General features: G+C 37.9%; 1 protein-coding gene across 1 annotated transcript; it reads right to left on the reverse strand.

Moving 5' to 3' along the window:
* Positions 1-1,244: 1,244 nt before the first annotated feature.
* LOC149827312 (fatty acid 13-hydroperoxide lyase, chloroplastic-like) lies at positions 1,245-4,836 on the reverse strand. Its single transcript, XM_090019274.1, has 2 exons — positions 4,059-4,836; positions 1,245-2,084 (listed from the first exon to the last, which is right to left on the reverse strand). Exons 1-2 carry the CDS (start codon positions 4,807-4,809, stop codon positions 1,408-1,410), a joined length of 1,428 nt encoding a protein of 475 aa, XP_089875400.1. The 5' UTR covers positions 4,810-4,836; the 3' UTR covers positions 1,245-1,407.
* Positions 4,837-15,010: the final 10,174 nt, after the last annotated feature.

Genomic DNA, 15,010 nt, shown 5'->3' on the forward strand with positions numbered 1-15,010 from the left:
AAACCTATATATAAGTTGTACGACTTTCCAAAAATACTTCCTTGAGCAACCAAACTCCCTATATATATTGTTATAATATTAAATCAGCTGGTATACTTATGTTATCTATGATCGGCATTTTTAAAAATAGTGATATTTTTAATATAAATAGTTACTCTTTGAGGTTGAAATAGTTACTTTTAGTTTTTAAAATCAAATTTATATTGTATATTATTTAGTTTTTGTAAAATGTATTTGACATTTTTTTCAAAACAAAAGGCTTACATTATTCAAAAGAGCAACCATTAAGTCGAAAAGTCACTTTTATTTTTCAAGTACAAATTTATAATATAAACTTTTTTTTGTTTGAAAAATATGTTTGATATTTTGTTTTCCTCCAAAGAAAAATGGACTTAGTCAAGAAGTTCAGCCCCACCATTCATGCAAGGATACACTTTGGTTCCCGAACACGTGGATATGCTATTTTTTATTTTTTTCTGAAAGGCAAGGTGTTAGGCGGACCCCTACCAGAATAACAACCGCCCCATGTGGCAGAGGGATTCGATCCTGGGCCTTCACTTTGACAGAGGACCCCGCTTACCACATGGGATACCACCTCGGTGGTAAGTGGATATGTTACTTGACTAGCCATATGACACATATTTTCTACTTTTAATCAATTTTAAATATTCTTTATTTGAATTATTAGTACACATTTTTATACATTAAAATTATATTTCTATTAAAAAATTAGAAAAATACGTGTTATCGTATCCTGGATTTCATAAAAATCATGCATCATGTCACAAATCTACATGATACCCATGTATCATATCCGTATCCATGAGGCATAGTTTTTGAGTCCATGGGCTTTTGCTTGATCTTCACTCAAAAAGTGTAGGCACGTATGTGCAAAATTTTGCTATTACCAAACCGACAATAGGGTCTGTATTTCCAACACTATCTGAAGCCTCAGCCACATCCACTATGATCACCATCATTAATATAAAGCCTTATCCCAAATACATGGCTGAGGTTATATATATATATATATATATATATATCCTTCAACCACATCCATAAAGGATATGTTTTGGACAAACATCCCTCCTGCAAAGAATGAACATAAAGAACATATATTACGAGCCCCTAAATTCAATGAGCTTAGATGTTTGCACATTGTTTTTTACTTTTTCTATGGCCAGGACATCCATTATATTAATCAACGTGAACTAGCATGAGCTAAAATGGATACTGGCAACGAATTATTATCAATCTGTTTAGACTATCATGTTCACAACCATAAGATACAAGCAAAGGGCACTCACCCATCATTAACCAATACTGACTTGGATACTTATCCCCAACATAGAAAGTAAGCTACATGCTAAAGCATTTGAGCATGACTCTTACAAGATCAGACTTGCTTCATGGTTTGACACTCTCTGTGCTCTCTTGGAGTGATGTGATCGTGTCTGAACCATCGGTTTTGTAAGATCTGTACCGCGCAAAAATTTCGGCGACCATGAGAAATGCAGTGATAACCACAAGGTCCTTGCCTGCACACTGCTTGTTGTGGATAGATGTAGTCCCTGTCTGTGGTCCATTAGACCAGAACAAGTGGTCCAAGAGGCTCTGTCCTCCCTTCTCCTTGGTGAACCTATCTGCTATGAACTTTTCACTTTCATTAAACACTCTAGAGTCTCTCATAGCCAAGGGCTGGTATCCACACAGAAGCTCCCCCTTCTTTACCCCATACTTGTAATCATGGGACTCAAGCTCAAAGTCTTGCCGAGCTCGTGCGAATTGAAGCGGCACTGGCGGGTTAAGACGTAGCACTTCGTAAACAGTTGACTTGACTAGGTCCATGTCTTGCACAGCTTGGAAGCCTAGTTGACCGGCATGAGCTTGCACTTCACGAAGGACCTCCGAGTGTAGTCTGGATTGTAGGTCAGTGGTGTCTTTGCTTATGGTGTTGAGCAGATTAGAGAGGAAGGCATCGAGGCCAGCGAATGCATTGAAGCCTATGAGGTAGATGAGATTGTGCAGAATTTCGTCTTCAGATAAGCCGTATTCCACCTTAGCTGAATCTACAATCGGTTTGGCTGTTGCAAGGCAATAGGTTGATCAGATAAATCACATACCATGACAGAGATCAGCCGAATAATCATTATGATCGAACAGTTCAACATGTCTTTATGTAGCTCACACACTAAATCGTCTTCAAAAGCGTAGTTTTAAGTATTTTTTCTCATGTCTAACACCTTAATTAGATGTGATCTTTAGATTTTGTTTAGTGGGAACCAGCTTTTGGATCGGATCTGACTTATATTTAGATTTTTTCGGTGATCCAAAATCAATGGCTATGAAGGTATCAGTCTTTTTTTGCTCAGAAAAAAATATTTTTCTCGTCCAAAAAACATGATCCAAGAGTCGATTCTCACTAAATTGAGCATGCTAAGCACATCTAACGGTCGAGATCTAACATAAAACACATAAAACCTATAGGGCAGAACGAGAAATGGGGGCCTAATATGTTAATTTCTCACTCACACACACACACACACACACACACACACACACACATATATATATATATATATATATATATATATATATATATATATATATATATATATATATATATATATATATATATATATATAGAGAGAGAGAGAGAGAGAGAGAGAGAGAGAGAGAGAGAGATCATGTCTATGTGTAAATGAGTTTGTTAGGGTCTTTGGGCATTATAGCATGGTTCTTTTCTCTTTTTTTTTAAGAAAAACGCATTTTTTTTAGTAGTGTAGCGGTCAATTTTTCAAGTCCTTAAAAAAATCCTTGCGACACATTTAGCATCTATTTTTTTTTGTTAGTTAAAGACAAAAAGAAGATCAAATCAGGAGCATGAGTAGAAAATTGACAAAAGGTGTAGTTTATGTCCACTACATTCTTGGAAAAAAAAGAACAGGACACCAACGAGGTGGTATCCCATGTGGTAAGCGGGGTCCTGTGTCAAGCTGAAGCCCAGGATCGAATCCCTGCCACATGGGGGCGGCCGTTGTTTTGGTACAGGTCCACCTAACCCAAACTTGCTTATTAAAAATAAAGAGAACAGGACAAAGACAACTTGTATCAAGATTCCTTTAGACGTCAGCACAGCAGGGTATCCGAGGTAGAGAAACATATTGATTCTGTCTACCTGCAAATAGCTGTAAGACCATTGAGCAAAATCCTTCTTACACAGCTCTATCGTTTGGCCAAAACCCAGCTTTTTATTAAACAAAATGTAAACCGCATCCAACTTTTTGTTGCTGCAAATAGGTGATATATATATTGTGGAAATGAGAACCTCCTCAATGGAAACCCTCTCCTAAGCTCCCCAATAGATTTTTTTTCTTCAAAACTCTGACCGTACAAACAAATGTGTTATGATTTACTATAAATAGACACTTGGATCATGAATTTGGATAGAAAAAATGGTATTTGGAGCTTAAAAAAATTATGATTATTCAGATGTGTTTTACATGCTTGATTTTATATGAATCCACTCTTGGATCATTGTTTTTTATAAAGTTTAAAAATCGACATTCTAAGATTTTCATAAATGTTTAAGAGTTAAAAAATTATGTTTTTTATAAAAAAAACCTGATCTAAGTATTGTTCTCTAGTAAATTAATCATGTAAATATCTCACGATCAAATTTAAGAAAAACATGGAAAAAACCTTAAAAACCCTGTTGGCTGGTCGGTTACCCATAAGAGTGGCTAGCAGCTACCTTTGGGGATTTGCAAGAAGATAAATTAGAAACAATAACTGCATTTACGAATAGCTAATGGTGCATGGTGAAGGTGATTGTGCATGGTGATGACATTAAAAGTGATCATCAGGAGTGTATATAGCATTTTGTTTGTTAATTATCTAGTGAGAAAGAGAAAGATTTTAGCGCTGATAGTCAAAACAAAAGGATCCTGATTTTGGGATTTGGGAGAAAAATGCTCAAGAGATGAATCTCTCTCTAAAACAAACTGCAAAACCATAGCAAGCATGAGGTGGAGTTGATAAAGGAAAAATGAGTGTACCCTCTTTCTTGAGGAATTCGTAGACCTTCTGGTAGTCGCTCTTCACCACCAAAAAAGGATAACGGAAAGAGTGCAGGAATATTTCTTCAAACGGCTGAGGTAGAAGCCCTGTCTTAACAGTGGGCAGCAGCTGAAGAGCCGCCCACTTGCCCATAATGGACCCTCCCTTCTCTGCCATCTCTGGATACGCCGAGGGGTCAGCTCCAGCCAGCACCTTGCACAAGAACTCAAACAAGCATCTTTGCAGAGGCACTTTAAATGAAGCCTTCCCTTTCTCCTTCACTTCCTTCTCTAATGTGTCAAACATCTTCTGCAAGCACTCATGCAACAGAGAAGCCCAATTTCTTGAGCTCTTCTTCAGTCTATCCAATGCAAAGCTCTTAAGAACTGCATGTTTTTGCTCCGAGGTATCCAAATAAACAAGACAACGATACCCTCCTGAATAGCTAACACTAGGCATGTAGCTGCCGCCGAGAACGTCCTTCTTCTCGACGAGCGACAAGTCGAAGAGGGTCTCGAAGGATTTACAGTCGGTAATGGCGATGATCCTCGGGTCGACGTTGATAAATGGGTAGGAAGGGGGGATGTTGGTTCGGAAGACAGTGCTCTTGTTCTTGGCCGCTCTGCTTCTGAAGAAGGTGTCCTGGCCTTGAAACCAAAAGTAATCAAGCCTATCCTTGAAAGAACCAATAAGTGGCAACCCGTAGGTGCCTGGGATGCTCTTCATTGGTAATGAAGCGTTAGTCATCATCTTCTTTGTTTCTTCTCTTCCTGCTCTTCTATATTCAATTTATAGTATGATTGGGGGCGGCTGAACTTTGGTAAAGATGTGCATGGACTTGTCAAAATATGGAATTGAGATGAAGGTGCCAGATGAGAGCAGGTTGTATGTTTCCCCCGGAACACGGGGCCGCATGTCCTGGGTCATGAGTGCCACGTTGACACTCATTTGGCTGTTTATGTACGGAGGAATATCTTGGGATCCACAATGGAAGAAGATGGTAACACGTCTCAAAGAGATTTCCGAAAGTATAGTGGGTGGGAGGATGGAGACCAACTCAAAGATAACCATCGGTGTTCAGGTTGACTCGTTTGTTTAGCATTTGAACAGGAATTTTTTGAAAACCAATCTCTACGGGAGTGGCAAGTTTCTTGCGTACGTACGTGCTTCTAACTCCACGATATGTTAATGGAGAAGGCAAAATTCGTGAGTTGTTGTAATGGAGATGGTCAAGGATGTAGTTTTTACAAACTGAAATACGTTACATTGCATGTGCGTACTCTTTTCTTATTAGTCCATTCTCTTCCTTTGAAGCCTAATGTGATACATTTTAAGGGGGGGGGGGGGGGGGGGGGGGGCAAGGTTATATGCCCCCTCCTCCTCCCCCCCCCCCCCCCCCCCAAACACACACACACATCATACAACCTGCTCTCATTTTTAGGTCTATGAAAATGTAGTGACCACCCACTGATAACCCAGCTGTAGGATAAATTTTTTTTTTGAAGATTAAGCTGGAGTTAGGCAGACCTGTACCAATATAATAAGCAAGAATCAATAGAGTTATACAGACTCCCCTCCCTATTTACAACAGAGACTGGATTCTTGGGGTTTATCTTTCCATGAGTGGTTAAGGCCTCTCCTTGCTAACTTGGCTAGGACTCTATACAAAAATGATGAATTATAGTATCTAAAAACTATACAACACATTTACAAGGTGAGACTGGAACGCCTTAAAGTTTTTAACTTATAGAAACATAGAATTTTAACCTTAATTTTTTTTTGAAATAGCACAACAAAAAAAATTTGAGTTTTAAAAGGTCGTACAATTTTCGTGGGTTACAAAAATGAAAAATATATTTGAAACAAATTTTCAATTTATAACCATAATTCCATTAAAATTTCAATTTATAACTAATTCCATACATTATAAATAAATCAGAGTTTATACATCATTAAAGGCTTAATAAAATATCTCATTAAAATGAGACACTTAATAATTGATTTCAAGATCCGGAACATAGTTAGGAAGGTTTGGATCAAGGCTCCGCTACACATCACGCTCTCGCACTGCATCATTCTTCATTACCTCCGCTCCCATAACAATGGGGTCAAACTCTTTTGAGTAAGTAAGCAAACTTAAGCATCATACATTATGATAAAAAATCAAATATCTATCATATTCTCTGATATGCAATATCAATATGACTAACATGCTAGAAATATGAAATGACATTCATAAGCTTGATAACATCACTAGCATGATCATAATTATGAGATATCCATAGGAATCATAATCTTACAAATAACAACTTAATCTCAAATAAATTACATGACTTAGCAGGGTTAGTATTAACTTTCAATAGGCTTACTTTTTTAGGTACGCATAGAAAATTATCATCGCATCAGCTAGAGTATACTATGGTATTCATTATGCAAATTTATATATTAATCCTAGTAACTACTGATCGGATCCCAACCCAAGCCATGGCCTTCAAAGGACCTATAGATGATCAATGCATAGGTACATTCAGATTGCAATCTCTATCGCTGCAACAACTAAGGTCTACCCTTGGTCTGGTGACCTGGACCTCCCTAACTCCAAGTGACAGAGGTTTGAGGACGTTGTGCTCCTCATTTTTCAAGTCGGTATGACATGTAGTTTAAATCTACATGTGACAATTGTTACTCGAGATTGTACTGTCAACCCTCTCTTAGGTGAATCAGTTTGTGAACGGGTGACATGAGCGACTCTATCTTCATTATAGGTAATGTTAGCAGTCATGCTCTCATATTAGACGAGGTGATAACACTTAATAGTCACATACTCTCCACAAGGCATATGTCATGACAAATTCAACTTAAGAAAACCAGTGTTGTTTTATGCAGTCATCACTACGAACAGAGAGATTTGAATGAAACGTCCAACAAGTGGATAACAAAAATCACCATGAACAGGGCTGGATGACTTCACACGATCGTAGGATCAAAGGGTTCTGACATTAAAATAAATAAAATAAGCAATTTCAAACACATGGACACAAAGATATAACATGGACAGTCTACAACCATGAACAAGAACTTTTCCTCTCTCTCAACGACTTCTGAGCGGAGAGAAGGCCTTTATATAATATATTCAGGTTTATATAGTTTTGGGGACTCCTAAAGAGACCTTATTTCTATCTACATCAGATGCACAGAGGTTTACACAATTAGGACTTTGTAGATAATTATCCTTTTGTGTTGGATGGTCAGGATTGAGTCCTTGATCTTGACTTGACTGGATGTGATCCTCATTCCACTTGACTAGTTGTTCTTTTTCTTGATACTGACTTGCCCTGTTGTCATATATTTCTGGAGTCCTATTCCAATTAGTCTTTTTTAACTGATCTTGAATATCAGATTTATTTGGAGAGTGATTAAGAAGATCAACCTCATCTGGATGTCCCCCATGAACTTCTAGAATTCTTTTATCCAGATCCGTGTTATCCTTAATAAACTTTATGGATGTGACACTCACTTCAACCCCCAAGGAGCCTTTTAGGTGCACTGTGCACCCACACGAGGAATATTCTAACTCAAGATTGGAGGAGACTAGGGGTGTCAACTGGTCAGGTTTGGTTAAGATCAAAGTGAAACCAGACTTGGATAAAATTTTTGGATATGGTTTTGGGTCCGGACCTGGGCCTAATCGGGTATACTATAAGAGAAATCATACCCGTACCCGATAAGAACTACATGAACCAAACCACGACCATGCCCAATAAAATAATATTTTTTATTATTTTTACATTGAAAATTTGCAGGTCTTAATCAGAACTCCGGCCGGTCCATGGTCTGGTATAAAATTTCACAAACTATAGCCGGGTCCATATATTAATCGAACCTGATCTGGACCCAGGTCTTAATCGGGTCTTCTTATTTGTCACCATACTCGGACCCTATAGGGTTTGTTTCGGGTCCCATTGACACCCTTAGAGGCGACCTCCCTTCTAGACCATGTGGGCAACCCCTTGAGGTCTCAAGTAGTGTATTTACATTAAAAGAATTAAATCATGAGTGAATTTTCATTCCAAATTTTTGGCCAGAAGCTAGGGATGGCAGTGGACCGGGGGAAAGCGGGCCCCTCCTCACCCCGTTTGGACCGGGGATGAAGGGTATGAAACAGGGATGGAGGCGGGGACGAAGGTTAAAATTCATCCCCGTTCGGGGATGGAGGCAGTGATGGACTTACACTTTTCCCTGCCCCGCCCCATCTTAGCCCCGCCCTGCCCCGCCCCGCCCCATCCCCAATCCTTCTAAAGGATGGCAATAGACTACGGGGAAACGGGCCCCTGCCCCGCCTCATCCCCGTTTGAACCGGGGATGGACATGAAACGGGGATGAAGGTGGGGGTGGAGGTTAAAATCCATCCCCGTGCGGAGATGGAGGTTTTAATCTTGAGATGGCGCGGGGGTGGAGACCATGTCCCCCGCCCCTGCCCCCGACCCGGTCCATTGCCATCCCTACCAGAAGCCTAGCAACCACAACATGAGGAAGGGTTTTCTTTGTATTTTGAAAATCATTACAAGATATTGAGACTCCGTTACGTTGTCTTATTCTTTGGAGTTACCTTAGAATCCCCTGCAAAACGTTAACAACCTCTCTATTTTTAGAATCCTTACAAATGTAGGTAGGAGTCTTTCTTGTTTATAATTCTGTCAACTTTCCTATTTTTAAATCCCTTAGATTGCTTGGACGTTACTCCACCCTCTTCTGGATGCTTGTCCTCGTGTGAGTTTGGAATCACACCGTTTGGAATAGAACCTTCTTGACAATCTCGTTCTCTAACTTATAGGAGCCTGAACCTTTTTAAGCTTAATAATCTTTGAAATGAGAAAGTTTTTATATGGATATTTATGGATGTCGCTGAAGTATAATACTAACATAAGCCATGCATTTGGTATACGGTTACATATCGATGACGTTGATGATGGATGTGGCCGAGGCTTTAGAGTTGGAATATATAGGACCCCTATTATTCATTGGTAACAGTGAATTTTTCCTCATACAGATACTTTTTGAGTGCAGATCGAATCCAAGACCATGGACTCAAAAACTGTCACATGGATATAGATATATACATGGGTATGATTTTTATTTGAGACATAACACATGATTTTTTATGAAAATTTGGACTAGACAACACATTTTTCTAAATTTTAATGGAGATAACATGTAAAAATGTATATACATAAAATTTTAATGACTTACAATATATTAAAAGTAGAAAGTACATGTAATGGCATGTCAAGTACCATGTATGAAAGATAAAATATTAGAGCGGGTTCTCAATCTCACATAAAGAATACCTTAAGAGACATAAGCATTCAAAAACATTAATTTATTAGATAATACCTTTCAATCATACTCAAAATACACAGCCATAGGTATATATAGAATTGAGTCATTTTTAAACACCTCTTATGCATAAATAATAACTTTTGACCTCCCTTTCATAAGCTTCATCTCTATATGCAAATGTCAATTTCGCTCATGAAATTTTGACACATGATAAAACTACCCGTAACTTTTAATTAAATGACAAATTCAACACTTAACTTTGACTCACAATCCAAAATGGGTTTACACTTTCAACAACATTCACATGTTTTAGGGCATATTCATGCTTGTTGGTAAGTCAAACGGGTCGGTCGAAGTCTCAGTAGGATTTGTCTCCTTATGCATGAAGAGTTTGAAGATGGTTCAGAAGTCCAAATTGATGCTTTGGATGTAACTTGCTTAATTATGTAAATATTTTTTTGAAATATTAGCAAGATTTCTTAATTAGGAAAAGAAAGTATAATTTAATTAAGAAATGGGGCACCCAATGATACAAGTAGGGGTTTTATGTATAAAAAAACATAGAGTATTTTTAGGGGTTTATATTTGGTATAATCGATTGTACCTACAATCTAGTTTTAATCTCATGATGTGAATTCTTTTGACACAATTTAACCTCATAGATGTGTTCAACATGCTAAATTTAGTAGGAATCAACTCTTAGATCATGTTTTTTTATGAAAAAACATGTTTTTATGAGCCAAAAAAATTTGATGCCTTCATAGCCATTGATTTTTGGATCATCAAAAAAACATGTATATGCGTCAGATTCAAGCGTTACGAACGGTTCCCACTAAACATAACATGTAGATCACATATGGTGTTAGATATGAGAAAAAAATAAACAATGGGATTCTAACCCATTTGCTAAGTAGTTTGCACATACAAACGACTATAGCAAACCTTAACCCTTTTTTAAGGTTAATGAAAATACCCTACTTTCAATTTTCCTCAAGTTTTTGTGTGAGCTTTTCTTTTGATTTTTACTAGTTTTTAAAATCTGGTTTGAATGGATTGGAGGAAGAAATTTCTCCCCTCCTTATTTTTGGATCTAGTTAGTAGTATGGATCGACCTAATTTTTTGGATCAAGTTAGTAGTATGGATCAGTCTCTAGTTAGGATGGTTGAAAAGTTGTGGACCTAGGAGAAAAATGACAGGAACCAAAAGAAAATGAAGTGATGGTAAATAGGTAAATTTATCTTCAAAACGCAACTGGCTTAGTGTTAACCTAAATTAAACGGATAGAAAGGTAAGCTTGATTAATTAATCACAGGTTTAGGTGTATAACAATTTCTAAACCTAGGTGTATTTTTTATTATCACTAATAATTTAGGTATTTTTTGGAATTTGAATTTTCCTTAATTGTTGTAAATGATAATGTTTGATTCAACCATTGACAAGAAATACTTTTAATTGGATCCAAACTAAATATGATAATTTTAATGAATTTTAGTGAAATTTGTTGTTTTATAAGAATTGCTCTCAATTTTTGTGCAGAACTTTTACATGCAAAGTTGGAGTCTTAACTCGAATTTGACTGAAAGAATTTCGATTAGTCAAATTTGGTATTACCAAACATCCGTACCAAATTCAGCCCATCTTCCCTACCTATATTGTTAGTTAAATAATTGTAAATGAACTCTTACCACCTATGTCACATGGATACAACAAAAAGACACAAGACACATCCACCTGGGGTAGTAGAGGGCTTGAGGAGAAGGTGATGAACCCTTGGTCTGAGGTTCGATTCCCACTGGGTGTGCGGGTGCCTTTAACTGGTGGTCTCCATGAGGGCTTGGGTGTCAGTGACTGCACTCCGAGTTTACCTCGCAGGAAGGTAGGCCTATTAAGTGATTTGGTTCCTGGTGAGGATTCTTTGTCGTAAATAAAAAAAGACAAAGGACACAAGACACATAGTATTGTTTAATCTTCCTTAACAATTATGCTGAGGATGGTGATGGGGGTTGAGGAGCGACCTCCTCTACCTCCAGACAGAGGTAAAGAAAACCCTAGCCTTAGTGTTGGGCAAGGGGAGAAGTCGGGAGACGTATCAGGGGCCACCAATTGCTCATGGGCAGGGGTGGTGGCGACAGGCCACCTGAATCAGGAGTTTCTCATTGAGGTCCACCGATCGAATAAAATGGACCCTCATTCAAGAATCGTTGTCCCTGCATAGAGATGCACAAATGATGGCTCTGATGCAGTACATGGTGGTAGCAGGCTTCTCCATGAGAACGTCCGACAAATCCATGGAGTATCGATTTATGATAGACTCTTTGAAGACCCTCTGGGTTGGAATGAGAGGAATAACCTTATGGTCTTACATGGATAAGGTTTTTCTCATAACGGCTAACTTCAAAGAGCAGCTAGATGTTATGAAACACACACCACATGCATGAAGAGATGCAATGATTTAACGTGGTTTAGCAATGTGCCTACATCCACGGATGAAGAGAGGCTAACAACCAGTATATTATTTCATGCACTCATGATTACAGAAGAAGCCCTATATAAAGGAAAAAACTAACACCTCAGCTGGAAAATGAAGCCACCAAATAAGAACAAGAGAGGCCACCAGATAAGAACAAGAGAATACAAAAACAACACGCTAATCTCAAAAATCATTTTCCTAATAGAAAGGTAAGTCCAATAAGGACTCTATCCTCATATGCATCCAAAAATCTCCCCCTCAAGTTGGTGTGCAGATGTCTATCTGACCCAACTTGTAACTCAATTTGTGATGCTTCTCACGACTTAGGGACTTGGTGAAGATATCAGCTAATTGTTCATGTCTACCTACATAGGAAGTGCCAATTTCTTTAGCTTGAATCTTTTCCCTCACAAAATGACAGTCGACTTCAATATGCTTGGTTCTTTTATGAAAAATGGGATTGATTGACTTTGATGTACATAGCGGCCATGTTGTCACACTTGAGTTTCATTGGTTGGATCATTTTTATCCCCATGTCATGAATGAACGCTTTAATCCAGATGAGTTCACATGTACATGTTGCCATGGCATGATACTCAGCTTCAACACTGGATCTAGCAACAACTCATTGTTTCTTGCTCTTCCAAGTAACAAGACTACCACCAACAAAAGAACAGAAGCCCATAGTCAATCTTCTATCATTCGGGTCACCTGCCCAGTTGGCATCAGTAAATCCAACAATATCAAGGTTTTCATTTTTCTTCATAAGGATCCCCTTACCTGGGCTTCCCTTGAGATACCTGAGAATTCTGTGAGCAGCTTCGACATGAGTGGATCGTGGTTGACGCATATGTGATATCTTGCCGAGTAATAGTCAAATAAATTAATTTTCCCACGAGCCTTTGAAAACTCTCAATGTTTGAAACAACCTCTCCATCACTTTTCTTTAATTTGCAGTTAGTTTCAAGAGGAGTTTCTGCTGCTTTTGCCCTAATTGTATCCATGTCTTTGAGAAAGTCCAACGTGTATTTCCGTTGACATAAGAAAATTTCTTTTTTTGAGTGTGCCACTTCGATGCCAACAAAATACCTTAGTATGCCCAGATTTTTTATTTCGAATTTTTCATGCATGACCTCTTTGGTTTTTTGCATCATAGTTGTATTGTTCCCTATTACAATTATATCATCAACATAGACCAGCAGAATCACAATGCTCTGTGATGAAATATGCATAAACATGGTATAGTCCGCAATACTTTGTTTATATCATATTTTAACAAGGACTTGGCTAAGTTTGGAAAACCAGGCTCAAGGAGATTGTTTGAGACCGTAAATAGATTTTTGAAGCTTGCAAACTTTTTCATCCTCACACTTAAACCCAGGTGGAGGGTCCATATATACTTCTTCTTCTAAATCACCGTGGAGAAATGTATTTTTTATATCCAATTGATAAACTCCCCATTGTTTAATTACAGCAACTGAAAGAAGAATACGAATAGAACTCATCTTAGCAACGAGAGCAAAGGTCTCAGAAAAATCAATTCCTTCTTTCTGCGTATATCCCTTCGCTACAAGCCTTGCTTTGTACCTTTTGACAGAATCATCACTATTGTATTTGATTTTATATATCCAGAAACATCCCACAGTTCTTTTTCCTTGAGGCAGCTTGACTAATGTCCAAGTATTGCTTTTCAGCAAGACTCCCAACTCGTCATCCATTGCCTTTTTTCATCGGGAATTTTCAAACGCTTTTGTATAACTAGATGGTTCATGATGGCCATAAATCTTAGACAAATATACTTGATAAGGCTTGGATAGTTTTGAAAAATCAAATTGAAACTCTATAAAATGGGATTTAGATGTTTCAGTAGTGCAATAAGAGTAATAATCTTTAAGTCTAACAGGAGGTCGTGTGGGTCGAGAAGATCTCCTGATATTAGCGATCTCTTGAGTAGAGTGGGGTATAGCTTGACTTGGGTTGGAATCAGACACATAATTAGAGTCGGCATTGGGATTTGGTATAGACTGGTCGACATTACGATTCAGCATGGAAGGGTTGTCTGTTTCTTGAATGGAAAAGTCAGTTGGGCCATCAGGACTAGGTTCAGTTGATGACTCTAGAATAGGCAAAAAAGGTTGAGGTATGAGACTAGTTATATTCGGCTGATTCTCCCCCTTACTAGGACATAGGCAGTAAGCCCCTTTTTTAAATAAATTCACATATCTTGAAATGTACAACTTTCTTGTGATGAGAACAAAACACTTAAAACCCCTTTTTGAAGACAAATAGCCAACAAAAACACATTTAACGACTCTTTTTTCAAGCTTGTTTTGGAATGTCTTGAAGATGAACAAAACACTTGCACCCGAAAACTTTCAAATATTTGATGGACATTTTACGACTTCTCAAACTTTCCATAGGTATTTCATTTCCCAGACTAGAACTCGAGACTCAGTTTTTAATGTAACACGCAGTAGCTATAGCATATGCTCAATATTGTTGGGGCATGTTCATCTGAAACATGAGAGATCAAGCAACGTTGAGTAAGTGCCAATTTTTTCTTTCGGTAACCCCATTTTGTTGCAGAATTCCAGCATAGGTGGTTTGGGGCAATATACCTTGCTGGGTCAAAAAATCACTAAGGATGTCATTAATGTATTCTCCTCCATTATCAGATCTGAGATGTTTTATCATGCATTCATATTGAGTAAGAACAAGATTATAAAAGCTTTTGAAAACTTTGGCTACTTCATGTTTAGGTTTTAGAAAATATACCCAAGTAACACGAGATTTATCTTCAATGAATGTAACATAGTATTTAAAACCAAGCACAAAGTCAACTAGAGTTGGACCCCACACATCAGAATGAACAACTTTAAACAGTATGTTGCTTTTAGTAGAGGAGTTCTGAAAAAGGAAGCTGAGTTGCTTTAGCAAACTCGCAAGCATCACACACTAAATTATCATGACAGAGTTCAGGGAGTAAAAGCTTTAAAACTCTAGCAAAAGCATGTCCAAGATGAGAGTGCCAAAGACTATAAAGATTACTGGATTGAGCACAACTTAAGAAAACCTTTGTTGGTTGACTGAAGACGTATAGTCCATCATGTTCTATGCCTCTACCAATCTCCTTCTTCGTT

Source organism: Nuphar pumila, chromosome 10, assembly GCF_984573655.1.
Source record: "Nuphar pumila chromosome 10, dmNupPumi1.hap1.1, whole genome shotgun sequence".
Taxonomy (NCBI): domain Eukaryota; kingdom Viridiplantae; phylum Streptophyta; class Magnoliopsida; order Nymphaeales; family Nymphaeaceae; genus Nuphar; species Nuphar pumila.